The sequence below is a fragment of the Trachemys scripta genome, chromosome 7, assembly GCF_013100865.1.
Source record: "Trachemys scripta elegans isolate TJP31775 chromosome 7, CAS_Tse_1.0, whole genome shotgun sequence".
In the NCBI taxonomy this organism is placed as follows: domain Eukaryota; kingdom Metazoa; phylum Chordata; order Testudines; family Emydidae; genus Trachemys; species Trachemys scripta.
This window is the reverse complement of record NC_048304.1, coordinates 38,858,586-38,877,261: the sequence shown is the minus strand read 5'-3', so window position 1 is coordinate 38,877,261 and position 18,676 is coordinate 38,858,586. Positions and strand designations below refer to the sequence as shown.

At 43.7% G+C, this 18,676-nt stretch overlaps 1 protein-coding gene across 3 annotated transcripts in view; it reads left to right on the top strand.

Moving 5' to 3' along the window:
* Positions 1-11,448, top strand: part of HRH1 (histamine receptor H1) — a 439,225-nt gene extending 427,777 nt beyond the window's left edge. For all 3 annotated transcript variants that reach the window (XM_034776570.1, XM_034776567.1, XM_034776569.1), the window contains one exon: positions 9,148-11,448. In XM_034776570.1, the coding sequence (XP_034632461.1) occupies positions 9,265-10,698 (1,434 nt within the window). In that variant the 5' untranslated portion in view covers positions 9,148-9,264 and the 3' untranslated portion in view covers positions 10,699-11,448. The remainder of the gene's footprint in view (positions 1-9,147) is intronic.
* The last annotated feature ends 7,228 nt before the right edge of the window (positions 11,449-18,676 follow it).

The following is an 18,676-nucleotide window of genomic DNA, read 5'->3' as shown; positions in this document are numbered from 1 at the left end:
TAGGTGGAAGTATGTGCTGGGAATGTCATAGTCACATGGAAGGAGACAGTACAGAGAAACTCTGCTAGTTAACTATTGTCTTGGCTTGTTTCCTCATTAACATGCTCCAGAAATGCCGTCTGTATGCATACAAACTCAAAGTTGTACAAACAGTATATACAAGAGCCACAGAACAACCAATTTCATGGAACAGGGGTTGAATTTATTTGCTCAAGAGCAAAGATGCAACATTTGGCCCAAATTTCTGAAGTGCTCCTAACCCAGCCTTGACATTTATATGCCTAAAAACTGGGGTACACAATTTGGGGTCCAACTTCAGAGCCTGATACTATAAACACTTATTCCCAGGCATAGCACTTCTACCAGTAGCAAGTGTTGAGAAATGAGTTGTGCAAAGTGCTTTTTATGCACTCTAGTCTACACATGTGTTTATTACAATAAACATCAAAAAGGTCAAGGACAAATTAAGGCTGCTCAGGCTGCACTATAAGGATTAAGGACTGAAGTCACTCTTTAGTTTGCAATTCAATTAAATTGAGTGTCTCGGGTACCTTGCCATTGTGATGAGAACAATGGTCTAGTGGATGGGACACAGGATCACGATCGCGACTTTTTTTTTTTGGCTTGGGGCAGCAGAAATGCTGGAGCCGGCCCTAGCAGTAACTACTCAGGTCAGACGCCTCGCTGCTGCTGCTGCTCTAAATGTGGGATTCAGCTGGAATCATCTTTTCATTTTACAGTTTTTATCACTAATTTCATTGGAGGATCCCTGAAGCATTAACTCCCCCTCTCAGTTATCAATCACACTCTATTCCCCTAGTCCCTATGGAAGGAGAGCAGTACATAGGTGTGGTAGGGAAGCCAGTGGCAGTCTGGTTTGTAAGCATATGTTAATAATATATGAAGATATACCTATCTCATAGAACTGGAAGGGACCCTGAAAGGTCATTGAGTCCAGCCCCCTGCCTTCACTAGTAGGATCAAGTACTGATTTTTGCCCCAGATCCCTAAGTGGCCCCCTCACGGACTGAACGCACAGCCCTGGATTTAAGCAGGCTAATGCTCAAACCACTGAGCTATTCCTCCCCCACACTGAGCTAGTTCTGAATTCTGTGCTTCTTCTGGGCATTCCTACCCAACTGAAGGGATGATGTGGAGAAAACACACATGGCAGAAACTTGCAGACTACCCTGAATCTGATTTTCTCTTGGGCAGGTATTCCATTGTTTGCACACTTGCTCTCCCTAGTCGCAGCAGCAACACCTGTTGTTTGTTTTATAACACCAGCGTTAATACTGGTTCATAAGAGTGCAAATGAGGATGGAATGAGGAACTTGACTTCTTGTGAAGAGGGGTTTGGAGATTCCAACTCCAGCACTGGCTACTGAAATGTGAAAAAGACGGAGTTAGCATGGGGCAGTATCTGTTGTCTCTACTTCCAGAATAATTGGGATCAGAAATCCAATACATGACTTGTTATTTGATTTATGCAAACACCATAGACCTACATATGCACACACGGATGTTTAATGTCCTTCACTGTTGCTTTTATGAGCTAAACAGACACTTCCTGTTAAACTTATCCAGAATTCAGGGTAGTGGCAGGTCACCGTCACAGGTAAGATTTGTTTTTTATAAATCTTTGGAGCAGATTGTTGGTCTTCTGACCCGACTTTCAGAAGCTTAAAATATTACTAGGCCCTATATCAGCCTATAAAGAGAACTACTCCACCTCCTGTCCCATTCTCCCTCTTTTTCTTTCTACCATTTCTCCTTTAACAACTTTTGTGGCATTGTGTTTGTTACACCCTAATAAAAATGGAAGAAATGTAAGCAATGTGTAAGAGCTAGGTATTATTATTTATGTTTATAAGGGCCAAACTTGCAATATACAACCTCTGCCTTTATGTTCGAGAGTCCGCACATGTAATTGTTTGTACATGCAAAAGGTGTTGCTGCATATATTGTGCATAACTGTTGTCTGTGCATGCAGAGTCTATCACTCACTTCTGATAGTTCATGCAAAACTGTGTGCATAAATGAGTGTCAGGTCAGAATATGACCTTCATATTGAATAACATTAAAAATTAAGCATGTTTTTCTTCCTGAGATTCTGTTTCTGCTGCTCTTCCCATTTGAGCCAGATTCGCTGAGGTGGGTAGATCAGCTTCACTTGCCAAATGCCATTGCACCTGTTACACATGAAGAAAAACTCACTGTTGTGCATCTAGATCAATGGCTCTCAACCTTCCCAGACTACCGTACCCCTTTCAGGAGTCTGATTTGTCTTGCCTACCCTCAAGTTTTACCTCACTTAAAAACTACTTGCTTACAAAATCAGAAATAAACATACAAAAGTGTCACAGCACACTAGTCCTGAACAATTGCTTACTTTCTCATTTTTACCATATAATTATAAAATAAATCAACTGGAACATAAATATTTTACTTACATTTCAGTATATAGTATATATAACAGTATAAACAAGTTGTCTGTATGATATTGTAGTTTCAACTGACTTTGCTAGTGCTTTTCATGTAGCTTGTTGTAAAACTAGGCAAATATCTAGATGAGTTGATGTGCCCCTTGGAAGACCTCTTTGTACCCCTGGTTGAGAACCCCTGATCTAGATCAGTGGTCCATACACAGATCTGTGTAACCAGATGTGCAGATGTGTTTGGTGTGTCCAAATGCATGACCGTCTTGGTCCAAGTTTGCATGCATTTTCCAGGCACAAATAAATTTACCTCCTTGGGAAAAATTAGCCCTAAGGCCCTCCTCTGTGACAAATTCCACAATCAGCTCTCCTTGCTAACTGTAGTGACCACAATGATTTATTCCCTTGTGTTATTTCTGTCCACGTCATTAGACACTAGATACTTTACTATTCACCTAGTGCTTTGTAGTCTTATGTCATGTCTTAAAAGGATTAGTTCTGGTAATCTTAGGTGTTCAAAATCCACTGTCCTACTTATTTTTGTATTTGTAACAATAATAACAAAATCTGTTTCTCTTAATTTTCACCTATAAACCACCTCTACTTCAACAAGCTGGTTGTTTTGTTTTCCCAATGAAGCTAAAGCACACACATATATAGAGAACAATCTGATAGGGGTTGTGTGTACAATACATCTGCCTGCTTATGCTCAAAGAGCTTTCTATTGACTCTCACTAACAGAAAATGTATATAGATAGTTTCATTTAAAACATTGTTCACAATTAATTCTTTAAGGAAACACATTATGCATTCACTGACATGTGGCAGGGCAGTGCTAGCAATAAACATGGCCCTGATTCAGGAGGTTACTTAAGTATCTGCCTATGTTTTACTCATATGCTTAAAATTAGTTTAAGTACCCTCCTGAATTGGAACATATGTTCAGAGTTTGTATTTTAAAATAGTAACTATAGTTATGTCTACATTTGAGCTGGGAAGTGTGGTAGATGTGCCAGCACTAGCTCCACTCAAGCTAGCCTGCTACGAATAGCAGTGTAGCTGGGGGCACCATGGGCAGTGGCTCAGGCCAGCTACCGGAGTACAAACCCTTCTGGCGCTGGCTATGTACTCAGACAGCTAGCCCAGCCTCCACCCAATATGGGGGGAAATGTTTTGTTATTCTCTATACAAATCAATAAATTAATTGCATAATATAGGGGGGTTTCAGAAACCAGATATCTGTCTGTCAGCAGCCAGAGACGTTTATGTCAGTGGTTTCTGTGTTTGTGCCTGCTTAGCAGACTAAAAATTAAAATCTCAGCTGTGCCAGTCAGTGTCTGCCAGCTCCCATTTCATTGTGTACACTTTAATCTAGTCTCCTGGGTTATTGAAAGTTTAGAAGATGCTCAAATAGATGGCATGCAGATAGCTGCAGCTCACCAGGGCCTCCTGCAGAATCTTAATGCTGAGGTAGAGAAGAGACGATTATTGTTGAGCAGAAAGACCAGGGCCTTAACTAGGAAGGGGTGAGTAGAGCAGCCACCCAGGGCACAGAGCTGCCGGGGATGCAAAAATGGGGCAGCCTACAGAATCGGGCCCAGTGACCCCAGCCGGAGCAGGCTCCCCAGGATTAGAACCCTGGCAGGGCGGCAGGCAGGGTTCTGAGTGCTGCTTAGCTTCTACTGAGCATGCCCATTGGGGACAAATGGGGGTGGGGATGGGAAGGGTCTGAGCAGGGGGTGGAAACTGACCAAGTGGACGGGGCAGGGTATCAAATAGCTGGAAGCAGGGACAGGAGAGGGGCCGAGGAGCAAAATTGGGGGGGAGGGCAGGAGCCAGGTTCAGCTCAGGGGTGAGGCTCTGCCAGATGGTAGCAGAGGGCAAAGACTAACAGGATGAGCCACCTGCACTGTTTGCAAAAATAGGGTGAGGGGGCAGAGGGGCTTCTATGCTCAGGCAAGAAAACTGAAGGGGCTGCTTGTGATTTACAGTTAGGGAAAGCAACCCTAGAAACAGAAAGTAAACATTGCACAAATAAAACATGCCTTTAGTCAACACACACACCCTGCTCCCTCCTTCAGCTGTGTGTTTCTGTTACTGTGACCTGCCCTTACTTGTTGCTGCTCTAGCCTGATTCAATTGTTATTACAGAGACCAGAATAAGGAGCCTCCCTCTGATCCACTGGTATAATGCTCCATTAACTGACGCATTCACACATCAGGGAATTGACACCTTCAGGGCAGACTGGCCCAGGATGCTGAACGCACCTTGACCTTTCTTTTTCAGTTGTGTCAAGACAGATAAAACACAGCCATTTAGTGTACGGGGGAAGAGACCAATAGGGAAATCTGCCTTGGGTACAGATCTAGAGTGGAGCTGCTGGTGAGCTATGCACTAGCGAAGAAATGTATCCACTGTGACCTGTGTTTGTAGCATTCTGGGCTGTGGCCCAGCCAGTCGTTTCCTGACACACTTCTCTATGAGACCAGGGCTATCACCTCAGTGTTATGTCCATCTAGCCCAGGGGTCGGCAACCTTTCAGAAGTGGTGTGCCGAGTCTTCATTTATTCACTCTAATTTAAGTTTTTGTGTGTCAGTAATACATTTTAACATTTTTAGAAGGTCTCTTTCTATAAGTCTATAATATATAACTCAACTATTGTTGTATGTAAAGTAAATAAGGTTTTTAAAATGTTTAAGAAGCTTTATTTAAAATTAAATTAAAATGCAGAGCCCCCCCGGACCGGTAGCCAGGACCCGGGCAGTGTGAGTGCCACTGAAAATCAGCTTGTGTGCCGCCTTCGGCACACGTGCCATAGGTTGCCTACCCCTGATCTAGCCACTATAACCATGGCATTGGCATTGTCACACACTGAAACACAGCATAATCTGATTTCACAATCACCACAGCCATATACTTTCTTCTGTCTCCACACTTAGGCTTCTTATCAGCTGTCACAACATAGCTTCCCCAACCGAATGATACTTCCCACACTGGCCTTATACAAATAAGCTATACTACTATAATCCTTCACCTTTAAAGGGGCATAATCACAATTTGCTTGGCAGGATTCAGCAGGAGAAATGATCAGGTATAAGTCAACCATAATATTGTATCAGGAAGCAAACAATAATCAATACTCCTCTTAGAAAAATAAAATCACAATGCAAAAGGTAAAAAACAGAAATCTTACAACCTCCCCCCACCAAAAAATGGCTGTCTCCCCTATATAAAGGCCAGAGAGACGGTGGCTTCTGCTTATAAAGAGTCAGATACTATGTTGGTAATTCAGTTGCTAGATAATCCACCTCCGTGGTAAATTCGTTCTTTGTTTACTCTTGGGTCCCTTTTATTCTCGGATGTGGCATTGAGAGAGGTGGCTGCTTATTCTAGTCACAGGCTCACTGTGAGGTGATGGAAAACCACCTGTATCATATTTTTATAAAACAGAAATGCAATTTTGTCTTTCTGAATGTTTCATGCTATTCAGCCATTGTAGTATCCATATTTATGTTACAATTATTTTCAGTCTATGTTTTTTTTTCCAGTGCCTATCAATGAGTTTACTTAAGGGTTATATATGAAGGTATTATAGGAGGTGCTAAAGGATTATGTGAAAATTAATGTAACACCTAAAAGAATTATACAGTAGCTTCTTTGTCTACGTACTGTACAATACGCAAAAATAAATGCATTATCATTACTCTATAATATCCTAACTCATATAATTAAAAAAAACAGTAGGGGGCACAAATATGCTTTCTCACCCAGAGCACTAAAATGCCTAATTCAGCTCTAAGGAAGAAGATTCATTGAATTTAACTAAGATTCTGTGCCAAAAGTACTAGACAAATAAGAATAATTCCCTATTCAAGACAAATCATAACAAGCAGTTTCTCAGACACTGAGAGCAAGTTATAGTGTGTATCCAGTGCTGCCTCCCCTCAGCTGCTCAGGTCTTGTCTACGCACAAGTTTGAACTGATTGAACTAAAAGAGTTTTTAAAAACTGATTTAGTTAAATTGGTGGAAAATCTTGCTATGGAATACTCTTGGATTCATTTAAACCTGGCTTATATCCAAATAGCTTAAATCAGTTTCTTACTGAGTTAAGCTAAATGGATATAACAAGCTTTTAGGGTTTGTCTTCTTTTTTCAGTTTTTATTAGCAGAGGGACACCTCTACCTCATTCTTGCACTGTTGTTGGTTTTTTTAACTCCAACAGGCATCTGGTATGTGTGCATGCAGGAGTGTCTGTGGTTAGACCAAGGGAAATTATTTGAGAACAGTTCCTGTAGGATAGCTTTTCAAACACCTAAAACAACCCTAGGTTAAATAATCTCACTTTCTATAACACTAGTTTGAAAGGATTAGAGTTTTAATCGGTAAATATCAGTAAACAGATTTCACCATACACAAACTGATGAAAAAAATATTTCCATGAATGATAACTAAAATTTCAGATAGGCAAAGTAAGCAAAAATGCTGGTCGAGCACTAATTAGAATTTGATTTACAGATATTTACTTTGTATATTTTGACAAGTAATGTTGAGGATTTGTATTTTAACAGTTAAAACTTTAACTTTTGAATCCCAGCATCTACTGTCAGAGAATTATTGTCTGACCATCCCTATTGTCTGACACCCCCGAATTTTCCACAACTGTGAAAATTTAAATTGGTAAAAATAAAAAATGCTTAAAAATAAACATTTATACTATCCATCAAATCTTTGTACAAAATTCAGTTCTGCCAAAGCCCATATAAGATCACACATGAATATTTTATGGGTTGGGATTTGTTTATTAATCTTGAGAAATCTTGTTTTCACCAGAATTTTTAATTTGAATTTTAAAATGTAGTAAGTTGTGTCATCTCGACTTGGAACCTTTCATGTAACACTGTGTTGAGGAGGAAGAGATTATCTATTATGTAACCACCTATAATTTTGACTGGATGCCTTAAATGGCCTCAGCTGCCGTCTCATCCGTGGCTTCACTCTTAGGATTGGTAATGCCTTATTATTTTGGGGCTGATAGTTAAATAAGACTACTGCCCTCCCAAATTACCAGATAAAGCTTATGAAGAATTACTGGTTTATTTGACACAGATCAGCCCAATAATTAGATTAATGGATGATCTGACACCCATCCACTTTCATTTTGTTATTTATAGGCAGCTTATTTTACTTTCTTTTCAATCAGTTAATTAAGTAAAATATATATAATTGGAAATCTGGATGGACTGAAAGTTTCTTCCCCAGATGTCAGGATCAGAGTTATGAGGAACCTGATAGTAAATAATTGAGATAACTCTGTTCTTGTGCTGTATATCTTTGATTTCCATATGTTGTTGGGTTTAGTGAATGCTGTGGATGCCTTTCCTATTCTTGATGTCACTTCCTATGAGGTCTCCATTGGCTAACAAGGTGCTGCCCAAGTAGATAAAATATTCTACTTTCTTGATGTTTTAGCCTTCTAATGTAATGTTGCTACTTGACATCTGGGTTTTGAGGATACTTGTTTCAGCATAACTGATTCTGAGCCCAGCTTGGCCTGCTGTTGCCAGATTATCTGTCTTCGATTGTAGTTTTTCAGGGTGTTTCTCAATAGCGCAATATCATCAGCAGAGTCTAGATCTTCAAGGCATTTTCCATCTACCCATGTTATACCAGTGTGTGTGTTGCTAATACACTTCTTCATTAACCAATCTATGGTAATGCCAAACAGCACCAGAGCTAGAATGGAGCCCTATTTCACACAAGTACCCACTTTGAACTCCTCTGTCTGATTATTCACCCTTACAGAGCACTTTGCATTTCTATACATGGCCTTAGTGATGTAGTGATGCTGATCACTAATACAAGCTGTAATCAAGAAGCTGAAAAACAAAACAGCAGGAGATGATCAAATCACAGCATAAATGCTAGAAGCAGTTGCTATAACTGCCCTAACAAAACTGACAGAACTGTTGAATGAAGTCTGAGAAAACAGACCTTTCCTGACCAGTGGAAACATGGAATCATTGTCAGAATGCCCAAAAAGGGTGATCTCACTGACTGTAACTAGAGAGGAGTTATACTCCTCTCTGTTGTAGGGAAAGTCTTCTGCAGCATGATAGTACACAAGATGAAAGAGGCAGTGGATGTAAAGATTAGAGAAGAACTAGCTGGATTCAGGCCCAAGAGATCCTGTGTAGATCAGATATTTTCACTAAAGATAATCATCAAAGGATGTATAGAATGGCAGCTTCCCCCTCACCTCCCCGCTATCATCAGTTTCACTGATTTTCAAAGTTATCTGACAGCCTGCACAGACATATATTGTGGAATATTCTTCAGACCTATAGAATCCCAACTAAAGTTGTCAACATCATTAAGGCCATGTATATTTCTCATACAACTCACTTGACCTTTCCAAGCCTTAGTTAAAATTGATTAATGTTTGAAAAGCCCTGTCAAAGGGAAGATATTATGCTAAAGTGTGCAGTATTCTTTTTATTTTATTGCAATTACTGAACCAAGGGAAGTTATGGAATCCCTGTCATTGGAGGTTTTGAAGAGCAGGTTAGATAAACACCTGTCAGGAATGATCTAGATTTAGTTGGTCCTACGTCAGCAGGGGAGAGGGGCAAGGAGACGGACTAGATGTCCTCTTAAGTCCCTTATATTATTACACATTTCTATGATGCTATTTTTTTCTCTTACAGAGTCACCAAAAGAACCAGAAAGCAACACATCATAAACTCAACCAGGCTTGTGAACAAGAGTGAAATACCAGGATCCTGACATCTCCCCGATTTCTGCTCTGTGACCTTGAGCAAAAGATGTGTGAAACAAAGAACTCAACAGTGGCTCACCCAATCCCTCTAGGTCTGGCCCTGGGTAGCATCTCACTGATCACAGTCATCATGAATATTTTGGTCCTGTATGCAGTGAAAAGAGAAAGAAAGCTGCATACAGTTGGGAACCTTTACATTGTCAGCCTATCAGTCGCAGACCTTATAGTTGGTGTAGCTGTTATGCCGCTGAACATTATGTACCTACTGAATCACGAATGGGTACTGGGCAGACCAGCCTGTCAGTTCTGGCTCTCAATGGATTATGTAGCCTCCACAGCCTCCATCTTCAACCTTTTTATATTGTGCATAGATCGTTACCGTTCAGTTCAGCAGCCACTCAAGTATCTCAAGTACCGGACCAAAAGCAGAGCTTTGGTAATGATTTCTGGAGCTTGGCTGATTTCTCTTTTGTGGATCATCCCAATTCTAGGCTGGCATGCTTTTGCCAATGGAGGGAAATGGCAAGTGGAAGAAAAGACCTGTGAAACAGAGTTCTCCAAAGTCACCTGGTTTAAAGTGTTGACGGCCATTGTCAACTTCTATGTCCCATCTTTACTGATGTTATGGTTCTATGCAAAAATATACAGGGCTGTCCGGAAACACTATCAGCACCGAGAGCTCATCAATGGATCGTTTCGGTCTTTCTCAGAAAGCAAATGTATACATCGTGATAAGGTGCAGGAAAAGCAAAACATTGGCCACAAAAAGCCAAATAAAGATATAAACACGAGTCTTTTGAAAGGAAGCTCTGTAGATCCTTGCTGCAATGTAAATCTCTACTTCCCTCAGTCCAAAAGTATGGAGGCAAAGCTTGAAGTCAGCAGCTTTGACAAACCCCCAAAGGCTTTCATTACAGAAGATGACAGCAAGGTTGTAAAACTGAGTTGTTTTCCCCTTGCCATTACCCAGATTCAGCCAGGGCCAGATAAAGTGGGAATGAAGTATGTGCCTGTCAAGAAGGGGCCTTGCTCACAGGCTCCAGAACTGACACAGAGTGACACGTCAGATGAGCACACTTTCATTGAGGGGGCCTCCTGTAAAAATGACTCTGATCTCACCCCGATCCCAGCAACTTCTAGTGCTGAGGAAAAGACTAACAAAGACGCTGCAGGCCTCAGTTACCTGAAGAGCACCTGGCGGAGACTGCGCACCCAGTCCATGCAAGGGGTGCATGTGAACAGGGAGAGGAAAGCAGCCAAGCAGCTGGGTTTCATAATGGCAGCTTTTATGCTGTGCTGGATTCCCTATTTTGTGCTGTTTATGGTAATAGCCTATTGTCAAAGCTGTTGCAACTACAGTTTCCATATGTTCACTATTTGGCTTGGTTATGTGAACTCCACTTTAAATCCATTCATCTATCCCCTCTGTAACGAGAACTTCAAGAAGACATTCAAAAAGATCTTTCATATTCACTCATAATACCTCATCAGGCTGTTTTTATTTGGGGTGAAAAAAAAGTGAATCCATGATTTTTCAAAGAAAGAAAAACTTTCCAGTTTCAAAGGAAATTATGAATGAGGTAGAAGGCTTTAAAAATTTAATTCGTAGAACTATCACGTGAAAATACGTATTTACATGACAAATAAGAGTTTTAAAGTTCAAAGTATTTAAAGGGGAACTGGCTTTGACCAGGATTCCTGAAAACTCAGGGCTCAGTCTCAGGACTGCTATGCTAATGTACATATTTTACAACTTTTAAGACTTCCTTTTTCCATTATGTAGATCATAACTGGAGAGATAGACAGAAATCTTCAGTGGTTATGAGCTAATTAGATATGGAAAGAAAAAAGACTTCAGTTTATATGTTCACTCTAATGTTCATGTTGTCTTCTGTAACTTACTTTTTTTTTAAAAGTTAACCTGGAGACATGCTGCTTTTTAAAGGCAAGATCTCCTACAAGATATGGTATTTCATGTAGTCAAAGTCTGACCTTGAACTGTTTGAAAATGTACCCTATTTATTTATAAATTCCCCCAGAATCATGCACTTTTAGAGATACCAAGTTGCATTGTCACGTACTATAGAAACTTTTGATATTGTGTTTGTGTTGATTTCCAGCAGCATTGTTCATTTTATTGGAAAAGATATCAATATTTTTTCTATATGCTAAAATTTTACCATATTTAAAAAGACTTCTCAAACCCACCATACTATAGTCACCTTTGCTAAAATTGTTTCTAAACTTGTACTGTAAACTTGTACTGTAATCTACTTTTTCCTCCTTCCTACAACTAGGACAAGCCCTAGCAAGTTTCCCTAAAGCTGGTGCAAATATGCACACATTAGGTGAACTCTTCACACAAAGCTGCATACAGCAACTGATCTTTTCAAGGAAAGTGAATAATTCGAGTACATTTTCCTTTCCCGTCATTTAAGTTTAATTGCATTTTACAAGCCACACTGTAATGGCTATTACACATTTCCTGAACTAAGCTATGAATGGACCACTTGTGCCAAGAAAACAAGCAGCTTGATTTGGAAGGACTGGAGAGCCTTGCAGAGGTGACACGAACAATCTGACACTTGCCTATGCATTGGCTGACTCCTTTGCCCCCTATAGCTACAGTGTACCAGTAATCCCCAGAAACAGACACACCCTTCCACACAATAGGAATGAACCTCTACCCCAGTGAGTGCATTTAGATATAGATTTCTAAATATGTATTAATTAAAGGTCAGAGGAAGACAATAAAATATAGTTCCTTAGAGCAGTAGTTTTCAACCTGTGGTCAGTGGAGGTCTGCAGACTGTGTCTACACTATGAAATAATGTCGAATTTATAGAAGTCGATTTTTTAGGAAGCGATTTTATACAGTCGATTGTGTGTGTCCCCACTAGGCGCATTAAGTCAGCGGATTTTTTCCACAGTACCGAGGCTAGAGTCGACTTTCGGAGCATTGCACTGTGGGTAACTATCCCACAGTTCCCGCAGTCTCCACCACCCATTGGAATTCTGGGTTGAGCTCCCACTGCCTGATGGGGCAAAAGCATTATCTTGGGTTGTTTTGGGTACACGTCAGTCGCCCCTCCCTCCGTGAAAGCAATGGCAGACAATCGTTTCGTGCCTTTTTTCCACGCAGACGCCATACCACAGCAAGTGTGCAGCCTGCTCAGCTCAGCCGCCGCTGTTGTGTCCTGGGTACTGCTGGCAGCAGATGGTGCAGTAGGGCTGCAAACATTGTCATGCTTCCACTGCCACGCTGCTCTCCTGCTCTGGCAGCAGACGGTACAATAGGGCTGCAAACCATCATCACGCTTCCGCTGCCACTCTGCTCTCCTGCAGATGCCATACCACGGCAAGCATCGAGCCCGCTCAGATCACCGCAGCAGTTATCACCACTGTAAACACCTCACGCATTATCCTGCAGCATATGCAGAACCAGAACCTGCAAAAACAGATGAGGAGGCGACGGCAGTGCGGTGACGAGAGTGATGAGGACATGGACACTGACTTCTCTCAAAGCACGGCCCTGGCAATTTGGACATCATGGTGGTAATGGGGCAGGTTCATGCCATGGAATGCTGATTCTGGGCCCGGGAAACAAGCACAGACTGGTGGGACCGCATAGTGTTGCAGGTCTGGGATGATTCCCAGTGGCTGCAAAACTTTTGCATGCATAAGGGCACTTTCATGGAACTTTGTGATTTGCTTTCCCCTGCCCTGAAGCGCAAGAATACCAAGATGAGAGCAGCCCTCACAGTTGAGAAGAGAATGGTGATAGCCCTGTTGAAGCTTGCAGTGCCAGACAGCTACCAGTCAGTCGGGAATCAATTTGGAGTGGGTAAATCTACTGTGGGGGCTGCTGTGATCCAAATAGCCAACGCAATAAAAGAGCTGCTGATATCAAGGGTAGTGACTCTGAGAAATGTGCAGGTCATAGTGGACGGCTTTGCTGCAATGCGATTCCCTAACTGTGGTGGGGCAATAGACGGAACGCATATCCCTATCGTGGGACCGGAGCACCAAGGCAGCCAGTACATAAACCGAAAGGGGTACTTTTCAATGGTGCTGCAAGCACTGGTGGATCACAAGGGACATTTCACCAACATCAACGTGGGATGGCCGGGAAAGGTGCATGACGCTCACATCTTCAGGAACTCTGGTCTATCTGAATGGCTGCAACAAGGGTGTTACATTCCAGACCAGAAAATAACCGTTGGGGATGTTGAAATGCCTATAGTTATCCTTGGGGACCCACCCTACCCCTTAATGCCATGGCTCATGAAGCCATACACAGGCACCCTGGACAGTAGTCAGGAGCTGTTCAACTATAGGCTGAGCAAGTGCATAACGGTGGTAGAATGTGCATTTGGACATTTAAAAGCATGCCGGTGCAGTTTAATGACTTGGCTAGACCTCAGCGAAACCAATATTCCCATCGTTATTACTGCTTGCTGTGTGCTCCACAATATCTGTGAGAGTAAGGGGGAGACGTTTATGGCAGGGTGAGAGGTTGAGGCAAATCACCTGCCCGCTGATTACGCGCAGCCCAACACCAGGGCGGTTAGAAGAGCAGAGCAGGGCGCGCTGCGCATCAGAGAAGCTTTGAAAACCAGTTTCATGAATGGCCAGGCTACGGTGTAAAAGTTCTGTTTGTTTCTCCTTGATGAAAACCCGCCCCCTTGGTTCACTGTACTTCCCTGTAAGCCAACCGCCCTCCCCTCCCCCCTTCAATCACTGCTTGCAGAGGCAATAAAGTCATTGTGGTTTCAAATTCATGCATTCTTTATTAATTAGTCACAGAAATAGGGGGATAACGGCCAAGGTAGCCCGGGAGGGGTGGTGGAGGAGGGAAGCACCAGGTGGAGTGGTGGAGGAGGGGAGGAGGGAAGGACAAGGCCACACTGCACTTCAAAACTTATTGAATGCCAGCCTTCTGTTGCTTGGGCAGTCCTCTGGGGTGGAGTGGTTAGGTGCCCGGAGCCCCTCCCTCCGCGTTCTTGGGCGTCTGGGTGAGGAGGCTATGGAACTTGGGGAGGAGGACGGTTAGTTACACAGGAGCTACAGCGGCAGTCTGTGCTCCTGATGCCTTTCCTGCACCTCAACCATACACCGGAGCATATCAGTTTGATCCTCCAGTAGCCTCAGGATTGCAGCTTGCCTCCTCTCATCATGCTGCCGCCACCGCTCCTCTTGCTCCAGCCATTTATCTTCTCACGCGTCCCTCCTGTCCTCACATTCATTTTGTGCTTTCCTGGACTCTGACATTGTCTGCCTCCATGCATTCTGCTGGGCTCTTTCAGTGCAGGAGGACTGCATGAGCTCAGAGAACATTTCATCGCAAGTGCGGTGTTTTTGCCTTTTTATCTGCGCTAGCCTCTGGGACGGAGATGATAGGGGGAGCGTTGAAACATTTGCAGCTGCAAGAGGAAAAAAAGGGAGAGTTGGGTTGACCATTTAAAATAGGACGGCCATTTAAAAGGAGGGGCTGCGGTTTTCGGATTAACGTGCAGCACAAACCCAACTAACCCCCCCCACACGCCCAATTCTCTGGGATGATCGCTTCATCCCTCCCCACAGTGCATGGCTAACAGTGGGGATGATTTCTTTTCAGCCACAGGCACACTGCCCAGCAGGAACGGCCACCTCTGAATGTCCCCTTAATAAAATTCCTCTATTTCAACCAGGTGACCATGAATGATATCGCTCTCCTGAGGATAACACAGAGAGATAAAGAACAGATGTTGCTTGACTGCATTCCAGTAGCTTTACTGACCGCAAATACATCCCAAGTCTTCAGGGCAAATTAATCATAAAAACACACTTTTAAACCATGTATTATATTTACAAAGGTACACTCACCAGAAGTGCCTTCTCCGCCTTCAAGGTCCGGGAGCCCAGGTTGGGAGGGTAATGTCTCCAGGGTGTTAAACAGTTCCTGGCTGTCGGGGAGGTTTCTCCGCTTGCTTGCTGTGCGCTATCATCTTCCTCGTCCCCAAAATCCTCGTCCCTGTTGCGTGAGACTCCCTTTCAGGAGTCCAAGCACAGGGGTGGGGTAGTTGTAGAGGCACCCCCTAGAATTGCATGCAGCTCATGATAGAAGCGGCATGTCTGGGGGTCTGACCCGGAGCGACTCTTTGCCTCTTTGGTTTTTTAGTAGGCTTGCCTGAGCGCCTTAAGTTTCACGCGGCACTGCTGCGTGTCCCTGTTATCACTTCTGTCCTTCATGCCCTTGGAGTTTTTTTCAAATATTTTGGCATTTCGTCTTTTGGAACGGAGTTCTGGTAGCATGAATTTGTCTCCCCATACAGAGATCAGATCCAGTACCTCCTGTCCAGTCCATGCTGGAGCTCTTTTACGATTCTGGGACTCCATGGTCACCTCTACTGATGAGCTCTGCATGGTCACCTGTGCTAATCAGCTCTCCATGCTGGCCAAACAGGAAATAAAATTCAAAAGTTGGCGGGGCTTTTCCTGTCTACTTGGCCAGCGCATCTGAGTTGAGAGTGCTGTCCAGAGCAGTCACAATGGAGCACTCTGGGATAGCTCCTGGAGGCCAATACCATCAAATTGAGTCCACACTACTCCAAAATTCGACCCGGAGATGTCGATTTCAGTGCTAATCCCCTCGTCAGGGAGTAGTACAGAAATCAATTTTAAGACCCCTTTAAGTTGACAAAAATGGCTTCGTTGTGTGGACGGGTGCAGGGCTAAATTGACCTAACGCCTCTAAATTTGACCTAAACTCATAGTGTAGACCATGGCTTAGATTTTCAAAGGGGTCTGCACCTCCATTCAAAAAATGTTTAGGGATCTGCAAATGAAAAAAGTTTGAGAACCACTGCCTTAGAGAATGTGTATGTGGTGACATATGTGAAAGGCCTGCTTACAGCCAGGCTTGCAGTGTACCAGAACAATTACACCAAAATTGGGTCATACAGACAGTGGGGAGCATTTCTGGCCATATTTTATGTGACCATCACATCACACTATGACGAGGGCACATCCTCCCCTGGTGGGAATATTTGAAAGAATCTTTGCAAAAAGAATCTCATCTATTGTTCATCCCTTCAGGGTGGCTATTTCCACGGGTACTGAGCTGGCTCTTGACCCTCTGCTATTATACTATCTGCTTCTATAAGAAATACAATGATCAGACTACTTTAACAGCTGTTGTCACAGTTGTCAGTGCAGCAGCTGGGAAGATGCTTCTCAGCACAAGCAGACAGACACACACTACCTCTTCTCATGCTAGCGTGCTAAAACTAGCAAAGTGGCTGCAGCAGCACAGACAGTGGTTTGGGCTAGCTACCCAAGTACAGACTCGCCCAACCGCCTGGGTATGTACTTGGGCAGCTAGACTAAGTCACTGCAGCCAAAGTGCTATTTTTAGTGCACTAGCTTGAGCAGAGCTAGCATGCATCTGTCTACTGGAGCTGGAAGTATGCCCCCAGCCAATGTGTAGACATATCGGAAAGGTGGGTGTGTGGAGATTAAATATTTAGGCATACCCTGCAGTCAGGAAGATGAATGCCCTCATTTTCAGAGCTATCTCCAAAATTCAGTGTAAAATTTAAAAAGTGGCTGTCCTCACTGCTATCTTGGCACGTTTGCCAGCCACAGAGAGATGTTACTGTTTCCTGATTGACAAACAGGAGGTGGGTGCATCTGACAGTGCTCAATTAGCCTAGCAGCCAAGGTCTTTAATTATAGCCATAGTTAGTGGAGGTGTGGGGGCAGAGTAGGGTGACCAGATGTCCTGTTTTTAAAGCGACAGTCCCGTTTTTTGGGACTTTTTCTTATATGGACGCCTATAACCCCCCACCCCCTGTCCCATTTTTTCACAGTTGCTATCTGGTAACCCTAGGGAGGAGGGATGGAGCGAAGGGAAGATACAGTGGAAGGGAAGAGCGGCTTTTACCTGCCTTTTCTGTTATTATCCCTTTACTGTATTACAATACAAGAGGAAGATTGTTGTTTAATGGTTAGAGGGTAGCTGGGAGTAAGGACTCCTGGGTTGTTTTCCTGCATGGCCACAGACTTGCTAAGTGACCTTGCGCAAGTTAGGACCTCTCTGTGCCTCACTCTCTTCAAAATGAGTGTTAAGACTTACGAACCTCACAGGGGTAATGTGTGACTTAAGTAATGACTGCAGAGTGTTTTGAAATCCTGAGATGAAAGGTACGATGCAAATACACAGTATTATCATCCTCCTTCAGTTACCTTATTTGCCTTAAGATCCTTAACACTCTCAGATGTATTTAAAGAACTCAGTATTAAATGAAAACCCATTAAATGTGCACTTTACTAAATGGCTGGCTTGAGGTCCAGAAAACCACACCTTCCAATGAAAGACAAGCTAAATAGATTGAACTTCTTATCAAAGAGGAGTTTAAGAGGTAACTTGATTGTGCTCTCTAAACATCTACATGGAGAGAAGATATCTGACATTAGGGAGCTCTGCAATCTAGCAAAGGCTTAACAAGACACACAGACAGAAGTTGAAGGCAGAAAAATTCAATTTGGAAATGACAACTTTTTAACAGTGAAAGTAATTAACCTTTGGAACAGCTTACCAGTGTCCCGACGCCACGGTAAGGAACATCGCAGTGAACACCCTGCGTGACATGACAAGCAGATCGGCAAAGCCCCCTCCAAGACATCGCCACCTTCCTGAGCAGCTCTCCCTGGATGGTGAATTCGGAGGGATGGGCGCGACTTCGCTTCACTGTGGTCCCAAGCTCGCAACACCATGCGTCACCTGAGGAAGTGCGTTGGCTGCCGCTGGGAGTGGTGCGAAGAGTGCCAGGAGCTGGGAGTTCTGGTGCCACAGATCAGGTCCGATGACAACACCATGATCACCCCAAGCATCAGGGGCATGCTGGAGAGGACCCTGAAGTCCACCGTCCACTTGCTGTACATGGAAACCCTGAAGCATAAACCAGACCAGGGTAAAGCCTTCGAGCTGACCAGCAAGTGACCTTCCTTGCTGGGGGTGGCTTCACTGGTTTCGCCAACTGGCAGTTCATCCATCGTGCCCAGCTCAACTGTGTCCCGCTCAACGGAGCTGTCCGCCATGGAAACCGAGCGTTGCAGGAAGTGCAGCTACTCAAACGAGATCCTGCCCCATGTCCTGTGAAGCTGCAAGCCCCATTCCAGAGCCTGGCAGCTGCGCCACAACGCCATCCAGAACCACCTGGTGAAAGCCATCGCACTGCGCCTGGGGGAGATCTCCATGAACTGCACCATCCCTGGTACTGACAGCCAGCTACGACCTGACATCGTCACCGACGAGGCCCAGAAAAAGATCATCCTCGTCGACGTCATGGTCTCCTTTGAGAACAGGACCCCAATCTTTCGTGAAGCCTGAGCTTGTAAGCTGGAAAAGTACGCTCCCCTGGCCGACACCCTGAGAGCGAAGGGATATGAGGTGCTGATGGACGCCCTGATCGTTG